This window comes from Macrobrachium nipponense, chromosome 40 (genome assembly GCF_015104395.2).
Source record: "Macrobrachium nipponense isolate FS-2020 chromosome 40, ASM1510439v2, whole genome shotgun sequence".
NCBI classification, from domain to species: domain Eukaryota; kingdom Metazoa; phylum Arthropoda; class Malacostraca; order Decapoda; family Palaemonidae; genus Macrobrachium; species Macrobrachium nipponense.
In genome coordinates this window covers 2,471,623-2,486,749 of record NC_061101.1, presented here as the reverse complement: position 1 = coordinate 2,486,749, position 15,127 = coordinate 2,471,623, and the positions used below count along the sequence as shown (strand labels likewise).

Genomic DNA, 15,127 nt, shown 5'->3' with positions numbered 1-15,127 from the left:
GTTCCAGGCAGGCGCGAGGCGCCAGGCAGGCACAAAGCGCCAGCCAGGCGCGAGCAGCCAGCCAGGCGCAAGCCAGGCTCTAGGCGCGAATCTCCAGCTAAGACGCGAAGCGTCATCCAGATGCGAGGCGCCAGTCAAGCGAAAGGTACCAGACAAGCGCTAGGCGCCAACCAAGAGCGAAGCACCAGCCAGGCGCGAGGTTCCTGCCAGGCTTCAGGCGTTCAGTCGTGAGATCCATTTCAAGAAAGCCCTGGTCTTCTTTGAAACATGGAGATCTCCTAAGCACTTCATTAGTGACTTGATTCCTTCAAACAGCTGGAGAATTAAAAGCGCAAGGAAGTGCGCGCTTTTGCAAGTTCTTGTTCTTGACATAACAATATGTCATATAAGACATATTAGCTGTGTTGTACGGTAGAGGCACCCCGTTGTTGATTCTCCTTACCCAAAGGATGTCAAGTTAACCTACGAGAGATCCTTCTCTTTTGGTTTATACGTTACTGGGATAAGGAGCCGACACTGATCCTTAACTTTGAGTTAAAGTTTTTTAACTTAGTGAAATTATTGGGGTTTTTTTTTGAAAGGAGTGTGGGGATAACTCTTTCCAATTTGAGCGCGAACCCTCGTGTTAGGATCAGGTGATCGGGATCGGTGTTGCGCTCCTTCATAAGGTGTATTGTCATATAAGTGGATCAGCACCCATTGACAAAGTCCTTTCAGGCTCTGCCGAGTAAGTGGATAAGACCCCTTCGGCAGACCCACAAGAACTCTTGGCCATAGATCACATATCTCGCTAAAGTTTCTTGAGGTGATGCAGACTACTGGGCAAACACCCACGAAGTCTACCACCTATCAGGTAGGAACCAAGGTTTTATTTATACCTACAACATATGTTGTTTACCTGTCTATTCCATATAGTAGCTGTCTCTTACCCTCCACCGAAGGGTGCCAATCAGCTATGTATATATCTGACAGGTAAGTTGATTGTATGAAAATGATATTGTTATGTTACAATAAAGTTTCATACATACTTACCTGGCAGATTATATACGATTAGGGCCCACCCAGCCTCCCCGCAAGGAGACAGGTGGAAGAGAAAAAAATATGATAGAAAACAGGAATGGTTCCTAATCCTGCCACCAGGGCAGGACGGTAGATCACCTGACCTACCTGCAGCGTGTGCCGCGAAATTTGAATTTCTGTCGGGGACGACGGAGTCTTAGCTATGTATATATCTGCCAGGTAAGTATGTATGAAACTTTATTGTATCATAACAATATCATTTTCCCAGACTCTGAGAGGCCATCGCCGCAAGGCGATGGCTGTTCCTACTCTTCTCCAACTGCTAGTTCCACTGGGAAGGCGAGCGAGTATCCAATTCCTCCCCCATTCCCTCTCTCCTTACGGTTACGAGGGAAAGGGGAGGGATCCTACAGAGATTTCTCTGTAGGATCCCACGTTCGGGACTGCGCTACCGGGGGGACCTTCGGGTCCTACCTGACGTAAGCCCCGGTCGTTGAGGAGGAATCCTGCCCCCATTCTCGATTTCTATCAGGAATCGAGAGGACCACCAGCCGATATCGTTTGACGAATTCGGTGGGGGTTTCGCAGACTGCTTAGAATTCTACGGAATTTCTAACGCATTCAGTGTTCGAGTTTTACGATCTCCAAACACTTACGCGAGACCACGGTCCAAAGTGAGCGAGACGAGAATCCCCGATATACACGATAATCGGGAACCTCGCCTATGCTCGAATTCCTCGGAATTTCTAGCATTGGGAAGAAGACTGCTGCTGAAGAAAACTATCTCACAGTAGGCGACCAACCTGGACTAGAGAAGATCGGACGGGAATATCCAGTTTGGCTTGAACTATCGTCTTAGTATTCTGTTCACCATTGAAGCTTTCCTTCGAGGAAGACTTCTCCTTCACTCTCTTTGATAGAGATCGAAGGTGGTCGATCTCCAATCCTTATTTTGTTTTCTTGAAGGAAAGAATTTAGGATGGAGATCGTTGTTCAGAATCCTACAAATATACTACGTATATTAACCTCGCGACATGATTCTACTAAGCAGTTGAATTGTCCGAGGGGTTTAGGCGCATATCCTAGTTAATCTACGGATTGCGACTTATAAGAGAAGTATTCTAATTGAACTGCAACTCGGGGTTGCCTGCAACCTCCCAGGAGTTTTCAGTTTCAATTTTATATACTTATGGTTTTGTCACGACAACACCATTTCAACTTTTATATTTACCGAAATTCGTTTCGCCTAAATATAATTGCTCGAGCATATCTTTTATGCTCGGTAGTTCTAGTCCGAACGCATTCCTTCGTGGAATAATGGATTACCTGGCAACTCAGGATGACGAGTCAGCGAGAGCTCAGGCTCAACTACTGCGTATTGAACTGCCTGATAGCAGCTCAGTATCAGCTGGGCCTCCGATATGCACGGTCATGTATGTCTCTCTCTGCCCTGCTTTGATTGACTACCGAACCGTATCTCTGCCCAACAATCATGGACTTAGGTCTCTGATTAACGGGGATTCTCGCAATAATGAAGGACCATCTACTGCTGTGACGCTAGATTCCATCGCCTTCGACATTGCGAGAATTTTCAACAGAGATTATCTCTTGGACTCTTTCATCTTTCTGTTTACCGCACGGTAACAGAAGTCTGTTACAAAAGTCTCCCGCTGCATCGCACTGCGATAATGCGAATGATTTTGCAGACATCTGAGTTTGTCTTCAAAATATCTCTTATTCGTAGGTGTACAATTGTTCATTGTTCAACCGAATTACGAGGTGTGTCAGAAGACATCGCCTACTCTCCGACCTGACAGCTCTACTTCCAAATGTTCAGCCCATGAGAAGCAGTTCTTCAGGCGGCTTTCCCCTGTGTTTTCATTACTGAAGAACGCCTTCATTGCAACTACGACTTCTCACCGGACAGCAATGAAATAGCGGTTAGCGTTTCAGTCATTTGTAAGCACAGGTTATGAATCTTGAGAATCCTTCTCTCGATTCATCTGTGAAGACGTAGGTTGCATTCAATATCTACCTTCGTCTTCAACGGTACATAGTGTTGTTTCTCCTTAGCTGAGATTCAACAACCATGAGATGTTTTACCTTCAGGGACCTCGGTCTCTAGAAGGCAATTGACTTTCGCCTGTTGGGCACATGCCTTAAGAGAATCATCACCTCGCTGTCCGGCATTGGTGACAAACAAATACATTATTTGTTTGGTCTCTCGGCATAACCCTTTAAAGGCGAAGGTCACGTGACTTACTCGGATGCTTTGACAACTTGCCTCCTACCGAACGCAGTCAGTCGGCAGCTGTCAGAGCGGCCGAGTCAGTTACGAACTACGCTGTTGACTTAGTTCGGTTGTTACAGAGCATTCATTACTTCGTTTTAATAGCTTGTCACAGTACCCATACCATTGACACCCACCATGGAGTGTCGGTGTCCTATCCACTACCGAGAACTTCGCTGCATGGGGATAGGAGGATGCGAGAGACTTCGTGGCAAACGGACAGATCAGTATGGGTACTGGACATCACCGAAGTAAGAAGAAGAGGGATAGGTCATGCGACTATTTCCTTCTTTTCCTCTGAGGAACTGCATGACTTCTCCTGCGAAGTCAAGCATCCAGGGGATGGGGATCCGTGACGCTCGATTTCGTACCGAACTTCGTAGCGAAGACTCAGAACCCTTCGGTCCCTGACGATTGGTTCGAGTCGTTCACAATCCCCTCCCTAATGGACTTCACCGCCTTCGATGCGAAGGAGATGCTGCCTTGTCCGCAAGAACTTCTCCGTGGCGCAGGTACTGAAGGCAGGGGTCTGGTCAACCAGACCACATGCCCTTCCTTCTACCTTCGGGATATTGCCCACAGGTCCTTGGGACCCGTGGTGGCTGCTCAACACGTTGTGTAGCGAACCCAGACCCTCGCAGGCTGAACAGCATCGAGTCCTGGTGTGACCATAAGAATGGATGAGTGAATGAGAGTGTGACTGGCTCCTCTTCCATCTTTTTCTTCCCCTCTACCTGTGGTTAGAGGGACACGGTCGTCACCCTGCTGGATAAGGACAAGATGCAGGTGAGCTACTCAACAGAGCCCCATCCTATCCCTTTCACTAGGGATAGGAGTGTATATCCACCACTTCCTCCAACAAGGGGGAGGAAGTGGATGCCAGCTTGAGACAACCCATACTTTATGTTGCCTCTTGCAAACAGGAACAAGTTCTTGCTTGCTGGTACGAAGAGATACGCTTGCCTCTCTCTTAGTACTCGGCCCAGAGGTCTGACCATTGATCTGCGGTGCACACCCCGATCAATCGGACAGAGGCTTGGATCCCTCCCTCGCTCTTACGACCAGGGAGGCATTCCAGGGATGGACGAACACCAGTCTGTTCATCAAAAGACTCAGATTCCTCCCACCAAGAAGTGAGTCTTCCTATTGTTAAAGGACCGATGGTTTGTATTACGTATCGGAACAAGTGACAATTTGTCGAAAATTGCATTTTTCCTAACTATACAAACCTGAGGTCCTTTACATATAGTCCCTCCTCATGCCACCCCTCACTCTGCGTATTTTGCATGGGTCAAAAGCAAAAGTGATTTGTTTACCTCAGCGCGCGACTGTCGGACAAGCAGTTAACTACCGTCTCTCCCTTGTTCGAAGCTTACGACCGTTCCAGCTGCCGCTAGCTACTTCCTATTGTTAAAGGACCTCAGGTTTGTATAGTTAGGAAAAATGCAATTTTCGACAAATTGTCATATCAACTAATTCTCCGTTCAATGCATATTGACTTACGATATTCAGTATGAAGAGAAATCGAATAAAATTAACTACGGTTGGCTAGTGTTCACGATGATATATCGTATGCATATTCAGTAGCCTAGCCTAACCTAAAGTATTCGCTGTACAACATATCGGTAGTTATTTTTATATTGGCTAACGCTGTAGGCTTAAGGCATTCTTGACTTCGGATAATTCAATACAGGTGTAATTGAAAACGAACGAGAATCCGATCTGAGGATAATTAATATAAATGTAATCGAACAGAATGAAGATCGGATTCTGTCCGACTAAAGCATTATAATTGTATTATGTGTATCATCATATTGGCGTAGTATAAACACTAAACTCGGCAGTCATTCACGCTGGAATCAGCGGATGACGAATACGGGTTTGCGTCGCCGTATCCATCTCATTCTCTCCTGATTGACATAAAATGACTAACGTAACAACACTCTCACTTATGCCAAGTTTGTACAAACGTCTTAAAGGAGACGTGTCTTCAACTATGTTGACATTTAATATAGTCAATGAGGTATCTATCTTGGGCATATAATCAGATGTCAGATATAAGGAATTTGTTTGTATGTATGACGTCTTCATACGTTAACAGACTATTGCCGTCAGTATTTACATTGAGCTTATGTCAATTCACAGTTTACAAATTATTCACCAGTCGTATTATCAAATGTACAATGACAACTGAAATTAATATTAGGCCTAATAAAGTTAATTTAATTACCTTTAAATATTATTTTATTACTTTTCAATTAAATTACAATTACACTAGCTTGTCGTCAAACAGCCACTATTGTAAGGTGTGGTTTAGACAGACAAGGATGCCGGCTAGTCTATTTTTTTTTTCTCTCCTTGGCTTCAGATTCAACCATATCACTTGGGTCTCGGCTAATGTTTTTTGTCCTTAGTTAGCATAATGAATATCTGGATACTTAACTTATGTAACGAAGTCATACTGTTCGTCTTACGATGTAATTTAAGACCAAAATTTGACTGATACGTCTCATTGGAAGCTAGTTTTTCCCTCGGGTTAGATGGCGTTAAATTTAGGATTCCGTTCGTTTTTCACTCGTTTTCATAGGTATTACGAACCTTACACTTTATATACGTTATTAATCCTTTGTCTGTGTGAAAACAACAGTAATGAGCTCTTTCATGCTATTAGTTTCTTTTACCCACGGCTGCGTTGGAATTCATACAAAAGCTCGGGACTTCTGTCCAGGTTGCTGATGAACGTAATTTTGCCTTATTAGCTTCAGCTGCATTTATAACATGAATACAGTAATTACCGTCCCACGCGGATGAATACAATAACGGATGTTGCTATCGGATTCGATTACTGTCACACGCTGATCAATACAATAAAGTGATGTTGTTATAGGAGTCGATCGCATTAGCAACATGTTCTCGCTCGGTTGTTCATAGCTGTACGGAGTTATACGAGTATTATCGTTAAGATAATACCCTTTTAACTTGCTGCAATTTGCGGAGGTGGAGATATTAGACGATCCGTAATTTCTCTCTCTCTCTCCTCTCTCCTCGTCTCTCTCTCTCTCTCTCTCTCTCTCTCTCTCTCTTTTCCCTGATTTTATATTCTCTCTTTATCCAATACGATGTGTTTCTTTTTCTCTCTTCCTCCTCCCCTTCTCTCTCTTCTCCTCTCTCTCTCTCTCTCTCCTCTCTCTTTCTCTCTTCCTCTTTTATGATTTCATATTCTCTCCATATTCTCTATCCTATTTTCCACGCTCTCCTAACACTGGACTCATTGTGCAACAGAGGTTTTTCTTCCTTCCACACCTTTTCAAACTTTCTCAATTTCCCTTCAGCGCTGACTGACCTCATAGGTCCCAATACTCGCCTTTGGCCTAAATTCTATTTTTAAACCCAACAATCTTGCTGTCTGAGTTAGTATTAGAGTAGGTAGCGACTATTAGGAATATGTATAAGGTATTCATGATATGATATATCACAAGAGGATTTTAAGTATTAGAACAGATAGGAAAGAACATGTCTAGGTCTATCTGAGGGTATTCTTTCTCAAGTGCCAACCAGGCAGAGTACAGACAGGCAGGTACAACACTACAAGAGGACATCACTACGATCGACGACACCGTCGCAGACGCACCGATGGACATGGTTGTCTCCTCCGTACATGAGAGGCCTAAGGCCACATGGGAGGTCTTCAGTTAACCTCCATACATGAGAGGCCGAGAGCCACATGGGAGGTCTTCAGATTCCCTCCATACATGACGAGGCCGAGAGCCACATAGGGTAGGTCTTCAGTTTTTCCTCTACTCAGGTGAGGCACATAGCCAGCTGAGAGGAAACAGGTTTGTATCCCTTCCGCACTCAATGAGTTTTGACCTTAGGGTAGAGGTGCAGGGAGTTTTTCCCTCCACATATGGCAGGCCTAGAAGGCCACACATGGGAGATTAGTTTGGACGAGTGACAAATGAACTTGAGACTGACTCGCGTACTCAATTATATTTGACTGACAACTAGTACAGTGGAGGGCCGGGCAGATTTGATTCCCCACCTCCAAATTAATGTTGTTAATCGGGCTAGTTCAGGTGTTCAGGGGTGTATTGCAATATGAAGTTTTTATTGTAAAACTAATATTGTAATACCTACCTGAACACCTGAATGATTCCCACCTCCTCCCCTCTCCTACAGAGTTATTGAGTTATGATGACGTGAGAGGGCAGGTGTGAAACCGGCCCGTGAGGCAGGGCTACTAGCGGTGGGCTGGTAACTAGTAACGAGGGTGTTTGCCAGGAGATTGGCAACACTGATCGTTTATTTTAACCAAAGATTTGGTAAATTTTTAATAAATGATGGTTCGGGCTGGTAAGTGACCAGGGCAAGTTCAGGTGTTCAGGTAGGTATTACAATATTAGTTTTACAATAAAAACTTCATTTTGACTCAAGTGAGATAATAATCTCACAGAATATTTAGGAAACACATCATTTATCATAGCCCAATAAATGGGCGTAATGCCATGCTACAGAACAGTTGGAAACCATTTGTTTCAGTGATATGTTTCACAGTATGACATCAAAGTAAACAAACAAACAAACAAAATTCAGAGGGAAAATTAACCAAATCTTTTTTTCCCTTTTTATGTTGTCTGTTAGTCATTGATTATGATGTTGCTTACCAAAGGACCTACTGACATTGAACGGGCATGATATGGATTGATTCCTTTTGATGTTGATGAAAACAAAGGATTTTTATGTGCTTGAATTTCCTAAACACAATATCACCTTATTTGGCTACGTATCAAATTTGTATATAAGTGCTTTGCCTTCAGGGTTTGCTTTCTTTAATGCCTGTCAGAATATTTTCTTGTTTTTCTTATACGTACTGTACTTAAAATGTTTCATGTTGATTTTATCTACTTTGTGTGCCTCAATCTTTGAAGCCCCAAAACCACATGACCTTACTTACAAAGCCAACAAAGTTTGTGGGTTTTTAGCCAACAAATTTCTGAGTGCTGGTTTTATCTAATTTAATGTCTAATTATAATCAGCCCTTCTCGGGCAGCAGTTTTTATTACCAATTCAGTTTACCATCCATATGGTCATTTTTGCCTTTTTTGGATATGTAGTATGTCTTGACAGGTTGATTTTTATTTACCATAGTTTTCCCAAAGTAACTGGCTCATATTTTTGAATAATAAACTTTAACAGTGTCCTTCAACTTGGATCAAACAAAGAGCATGCTAAGGAAAACAGAGTGAAACAAAAAACATTCTTAACCAGAAAGCATGAAAAAGCATTAGACCAGCATAAGGAAACACTGCGTACACAGTATTCAATTTTTTTTTTCTATTTGTCTTGTAATAGGAGTGTTGATGTGGAGAGGATTTCCGTTGGATCGTTTCATGAATCAGTGCTATGGTAATGAAGGGGATCAAGGTAAAGGTCGACAAATGCCGGTACATTATGGTTCTTTAGAGCACAATTTCGTCACAATCTCCTCTCCTCTGGCTACGCAGATGCCACAAGGTACGTACACTAAAAAGCAGATTCTTTGTCTTTGTCTAAATCTCTTGAGGAGAGATTTAGTTTACATTGTTAACCCATGCTGTAGTTTTCAACTCCTATTTAAGAACATGTCCTTTGGGCAAGCCATATAAGATCCTCTTTAGTAGCATTATGCAGATGGTGAAATAATGCAAATAATCTTTTGTCAAATATTATTTAGTTGAATATTTAAGTTAACTACATGGGAAGGATTGCTGTTCTTGTAGTTTACTTTGAAGAGCTTGGAATGGAGTTACTGTAAAAGCCTTAAGACCACTTTAAATTGAAATCTGGTTCACCAATACTATTTCTTGTTATTATTTGGAGATCGTATGTCATTTATTTCTTTAAATTAAAATCTGGTTCACCAATACTATTTCATGTTATTATTTGGAGATCGTATGTCATTTATTTTTTTAATTGATGTAGGACCATGCTACAGAAACTGACATGATGGAAGTTTTCTGGTTTGTTTGTAAGTGCTGGAAAGGGGAGTCTTGTGAAAGCCAAATAACCAGTGGAATTCAGAATTTGGTAACAAATTAATGGCTGAGCCAAATTGTTTAAAATGTGACAGTTATTACTAAGTAAATCATTGAATCCTCTTTTGTCTTCATCATCATCTGCATAACTGGTTCTAGATCTGCTGTAAGATTGTGTATTTGCTGTTTCAGTCACTAAACTATGCAGACTATGGGTTAGATGAAGTTTTGTTTGTATATAACTTTTAGTTCTAATTTTAAGTTTTACATTTACAAGCTGTGGGGACTGCGTATGCCTTCAAGAGAGCACAAAATGGATTATGCGTCATTTGTTACTTTGGAGAAGGGACCTCGAGTGAAGGTGATGCACACGCAGCTTTCAATTTCTCTGCAACACTGGAATGCCCCATAATATTTTTCTGGTAAGACAGCAGTATTGGGTTCTTACAGGTTTTAAGTATAAATTACTAAAAGGTGGAAGAATCTGTTGATAGTTAAGATATTCCTAGTTTAGAAGTGTACCTTGCAAAATGATAGCAATTCCTTTGTCTTTTGAGAAAAGTTAGTATCATATGGTTATGTGTGTTCATTTTAGAAATGTGGGGTTAGTGTGCTTAAGGATAGTGAATGGATATGCCAGGTTGATGTTTGTAAATGCTCATGCATGTCAAGTGTATGAGATGGTAAATCAAAAATGAAAAAGTTTGCTGTTAAGCATTTCAGGAACAGAACAGTTTAACTTCACTGATCTGTACAGTGTTGACATTGTTGTAGTTATTGTAAAGGAAATATAGTATATAGATGATTTAGAAATGTTGATAACTGTATACAGGAGTGTGCATGTTATGATATAATAATTATAATAATAGGAAAAATACATACCAAGTGCCTGTAACATTAAGTGGTCTTTTGCCACTGTATGTGGGATTTTAGTCTTTTTTTTTATTTTGGTATTGTTAATAAGGAAGAGCACTTAATAGGTTAAGTGTCCTTTCAACTGGAAATTTTCGAAAGTACGAAATGTGATTTATATCACATTGGTGCATCAGTGTGCAAAATTTATCCTGATGGTGTTGAGTAAGCTTGCAAAATTAATTCTGTTGATGTTATGGTTACAGCCGAAACAATGGATATGCAATCTCCACACCTACAAGTGAACAGTACAGAGGAGATGGAGTTGCCTGCCGTGGCCCTGCGTATGGAATCGCTACTATTCGAGTTGATGGAAATGATGTCTTTGCTGTTTACAATGCCACGAAAGCTGCACGCCACCTAGTTACAACTGAAAATCGTCCAGTTCTTATTGAAGCTATGACCTACAGGTAATTTTCTGTACATCAGCTCAGTTTTTCTAAACCTGATGGGCTTTTGGACATCTTGATAGACAACAACACTGTTTTCTTACTTAGTCTCCTATTTTCGTCTATCATGAGAGATGCTTAGACATCTTACTTTTCCCCTTAATGTTTATTTTATACCACCTTTTGAAGTGCCTTCTGTGAATCCTTCACTCTTGAGAGATAGAAGACAAACAACCACCTGTGCATTAAGAAGGCTGGCCACACCAGCAGAAACCTCCTAGTCTCCCCAATCCACACAATTAAGGAGGGTCCCAGCCTCTTAGAATGCAAGAAATACAGCTAGATCACTTGGCTTCACAACTATCCAAGGAGAATTGAACTTGCTTAGCCTTCTGTTAACCTTAAACGTGCTCCTCCAATATATGTACGTAGTACTATTTTAATTATTATTACATACTTCTAGGATTGGCCATCACAGCACTTCTGATGACAGTTCAGCATACCGCTCAGTTGATGAAGTCAGACACTGGGATTCTACCCAGCACCCCATTGCCCGTCTCCGCGCCTATATGATTCATCATGGTTGGTGGGATGAAGGAAAGGAGAAACAGTGGAAGGATGACTGCAAACGTCAGGTATCAGTTTTCTCTTTATAATGTTTCATACTTATTTTTCTGTTTCTACACGTATAGCACAGGATTTAATAACCACTTTTTTCACCTACGCAAAAATATATTTTCAGTGTTATGTATATTCAACTGTTCATGTTGTAGGAAAATGTTTTTGAATAAGTATTTACCTACTGTCTGAATAACCCCTTGTTGTGGCTCTAACTTTTCATTTGATTTAGTTACACATTATTTAATTTGTTAGATGAGGAGTACAATAATTACCTTCATGAGAGCAAGCATTGCAGGCCAGCATTATAAGAGCTTAGAATTTTGACTTGTCATAACAAACCTCATGGCAGTAACTGTTCAAACAGTACACATGTTTCCACTTGATGATGTTTCGTGATGCAATGGTAAATGTCTTCAATTATACTTTTCACAGGACTGTATTCATAAAGAATTATGTAGGCTACATAATTTTTTTTTTTTTTCATATCAGGTGATGCAGGCATTTGCCCGAGCAGAAAGAAGATTAAAGCCTTCATGGAAAGCTATGTTCACTGATGTCTATGATGAGTTGCCAGATAATTTGAGGTATGATATAATGTAATTCAGTTTTGTTCTTTTCACTAAAGGTGTGTTTGACAGTGATTATTGTATTCATGATAACGTAGAATACTATGTCTGTAGTTATGTATTATTTGACTCCCTTTCCCAAAAATAGTGGTAACTAAAACGAATTTTTTTCTTGACAAGTTACGTGATGAAAATATTCCTCTCTTGGCAAGAGTGCAGGTGAACCCAGTTGGCTTGCAGAGTTGCTATGTTAGCCAATCGTTTTTCATTAGATGTAAACATTGAGTGATAGGTAGTACTTATTTTGAAAACTTGTGCTTTCGTTTTCCTTACAGACATTATAGGCTTTTGATTTTGTTTTCATAATGGAGGGCATAGCCTTCCTACCCTACTTTAAACATGAATACAAAGCTTAAGTTGGACTAATGCCTCTAACCTAATGTACAGTGGCCTAAATAATTGCATTGGCTTACAACGTATCCTAGCTGAGCTTACAGTGGACCCCCCGTATTCCCATTTTCAAGATTCATGGTCTCAGCTATTCACGGTTTCTCTATGGATCGTATCTACCCATTATTTGCAAGAAATTGCCTGTTCAGAGTATTTTTCACTGAGAAATATTCACTTATCACTGTATTTTCATATCAATTTCATGACTAAATTCACTTTTTTTGATGTAATTATTAAAATGTTCAGGTTTAAGTATTTTAATAGGGTTTTTCTTGTGTTTGAACTAACAAAATAGGCAGTTCTAAGCATTTTTAGTGGGTTTTAAGTTTGTAAATTAAGTTATAACAGTACTTGAGCTATATTCTTCTTTTCAGTGAAGCCAACGATCATTGTTGTCTGATTGTGTTTTTCACTAATTTGTTTTATTTTATTCTTAGCCTAATAAACTATTTATAATATATTTTTTAATTGTATATCCTTTAAAGATAAGCTAAAGATAAAGTTGAAACATCTTTCTTTATAAATAATTTTTGTTCTTTCTTTCAGAGAGCAGTGTGAATACATGGAATCTCACGTTCAAGAATACGAAGACCATTATCCTGTTAAAAATTTCGCCAAAGAGGGATAAGATTTGTACAGCTAGAGTGTTATATTTTTTTCCTGAAAGGAACTGTAGGAACTTGTAGACAAATTGTAGCTTTGTAAAACATAGCATAATTTGTACATTCTTATGGATACTATTGTTTAGTTGTTAATGGTAGTGCATTAGGACAACTCTTTTGCAGGGATAATTAATATAGAATTGAGAATTTTGGATGTTGTATATCATTTGGTTTAGTAATCTCAGTGGGGTTTTTTTTAGTATGTAGAAAAGGATACATTAGTATTGTAAGGTATGTGAGTGTGGTTGGCTATGAAATTTTGAAATAATGGCATGAGAGCTCTTCCACTTTATAATCCAAATCAGTTAATGAAGATGCTTGCTAAAAATTTTACTTTTTCCTGGGTATTTTTATCCAGAAGAGATATGTGATATTGAGTGGAAAGAAAATTTTGTGTAAATATGTTCTAACATTGTATTTATCAACTGTTATTGAAGATTCGCTGACTAAATTATTATTATTAAAGCAGAAATGTTGGGAGTGCCATAATAGGGTTTGGTAGGATATTCCATAGGCAAAGTAACTAGGCATTAAGAATTAGTTATAAAATCCTTAATCCTATTAGAAATTTATTGAAAAAAATAACACGTTTTCTTCATTCCATGGGAAAATAAAAGTAAACATTCATATTTCAACGTAAAGACCGTTAGCGTCGATCAGTTCCTTCAAACGGCAAGGGATAGAATGAAAAACCTTCTGAAGGATGTCGTTTGTGATATCATTGAGAACCACCTGAATCTGTCTCTCCAAGTACTCTAGTGTATGAGATGATGTCTTGTACACCACCTTTTTTGTTAACGCCACACATGTAAATCACATGGAGTGAGATTGGGACTTTTTGGAAGTCATTCACGAGGTCCGCGTCCCATCCAACATATTGGAAAATGTTGGTCTAACCGTGCACGCACAGGATGAGCAAAATGGGTTGGTGACCATCCTGCATGAATATATGGTCACCAACGTTATCTCAGCCAGACACAGTGGGCCACACGTAATTTTCGAGCATCTGAAGCTAGCGGTCCACGTTCATGGTGTCACACAGCAGATATGGGTCAACGACTTAAGTTGCCATCATTCCACACCACATAGTGGGGTTTCCAAAGACAAAAATTCAATTCTTTATGAAACACTGTACTCCTTGTGTCTTGTTAGTCCACTTTCATGAGCTGTTGAACTTGTTGATTTTTGCTGGCTGTGATTAAACATTTCCTACTCTGTTGCCACATTCTCTGCAAGCTTTGCATGACAACTTTTTATTGTCACCAGTGGAATTCCACATGTCATAGCATGGTGCTATCTGAACTCACTCCTGAACAGTTAAACGACCGGCCGTCTGAAAAATGAGAAAATAAAATTAAAATAAGAATTAAGACTATAAGAAATCCCATTAATGTCTTCTGTTTAAAAATTTTTTTGGCATGACTTCAGGAATACTGAAAGTTCTATAAACAATTTCTGATGCCTAGTTACTTTTCATCCACCTCGTATACTAAGCATAGCTTCAACTTTAAAAGTATGTCAGTATTCGAGTTATTCTTTGGCAAATATTTTGTTACGCAGCAATATCTTATTTTTTCTTATTTTTTTCCCACTTTTTCTTAACCACACACTGTACCTGTTTTCAATGTAGTTGGCGTACTAATCCGTTATATATGTCCAAAGTATGAATACTCATGTCTTTTTCTGGAAAATATGGTTTTCAGAATTAAAATTAATCACTTGCGAGCCAAGTGTGACTTAATGTAAATTGTCAGTCTCACATGGGACCATTCATTAATATCTCGTAGACAAGCAAAAGTAATGATGTGAGGACTCATGCTTTATATTGGTTATGCGGGTATAGAGAGCTTTATGTTTTCCTTAAATTTTTTTTTTGTCAAGTTATGTTAGTGAAAAAATGTGATCAGTAGAATCAATATGTTTTTTAAGTACTTGTATTTGGATTATTACGGTTTTGTTGTAGTGATTCAGGAATTTGAAGATGTATATTTTTATGTTAATTGTGATTTTTTTTGTGATATACTGTACAATAGTTTTTCGTAGATATTTATCATTCAGGGGTAATAGATGTCTTAAGTCGAGTGTGTGCGCATACTTTTATTTTCCTAGATTTCCATGAATGTCTTTTTGGGGGTCATCAGTAAAAAGTTATGCAAAAGACGGTGTTTTATTTAGTTGCTTTCTAACCATGTGGAACATGTAA

General features: G+C 39.7%; 1 protein-coding gene across 1 annotated transcript in view; it reads left to right on the top strand.

Moving 5' to 3' along the window:
- Positions 1 to 14,768, top strand: part of LOC135211863 (2-oxoisovalerate dehydrogenase subunit alpha, mitochondrial-like) — a 54,015-nt gene extending 39,247 nt beyond the window's left edge. Inside the window, exons 7-13 of the mRNA XM_064245079.1 lie at positions 6,873 to 6,887; positions 8,663 to 8,824; positions 9,602 to 9,746; positions 10,443 to 10,646; positions 11,089 to 11,260; positions 11,736 to 11,830; positions 12,809 to 14,768. Coding sequence (XP_064101149.1) covers positions 6,873 to 6,887; positions 8,663 to 8,824; positions 9,602 to 9,746; positions 10,443 to 10,646; positions 11,089 to 11,260; positions 11,736 to 11,830; positions 12,809 to 12,890 — 875 coding nt within the window. The 3' untranslated portion in view covers positions 12,891 to 14,768. The remainder of the gene's footprint in view (positions 1 to 6,872; positions 6,888 to 8,662; positions 8,825 to 9,601; positions 9,747 to 10,442; positions 10,647 to 11,088; positions 11,261 to 11,735; positions 11,831 to 12,808) is intronic.
- Positions 14,769 to 15,127: the final 359 nt, after the last annotated feature.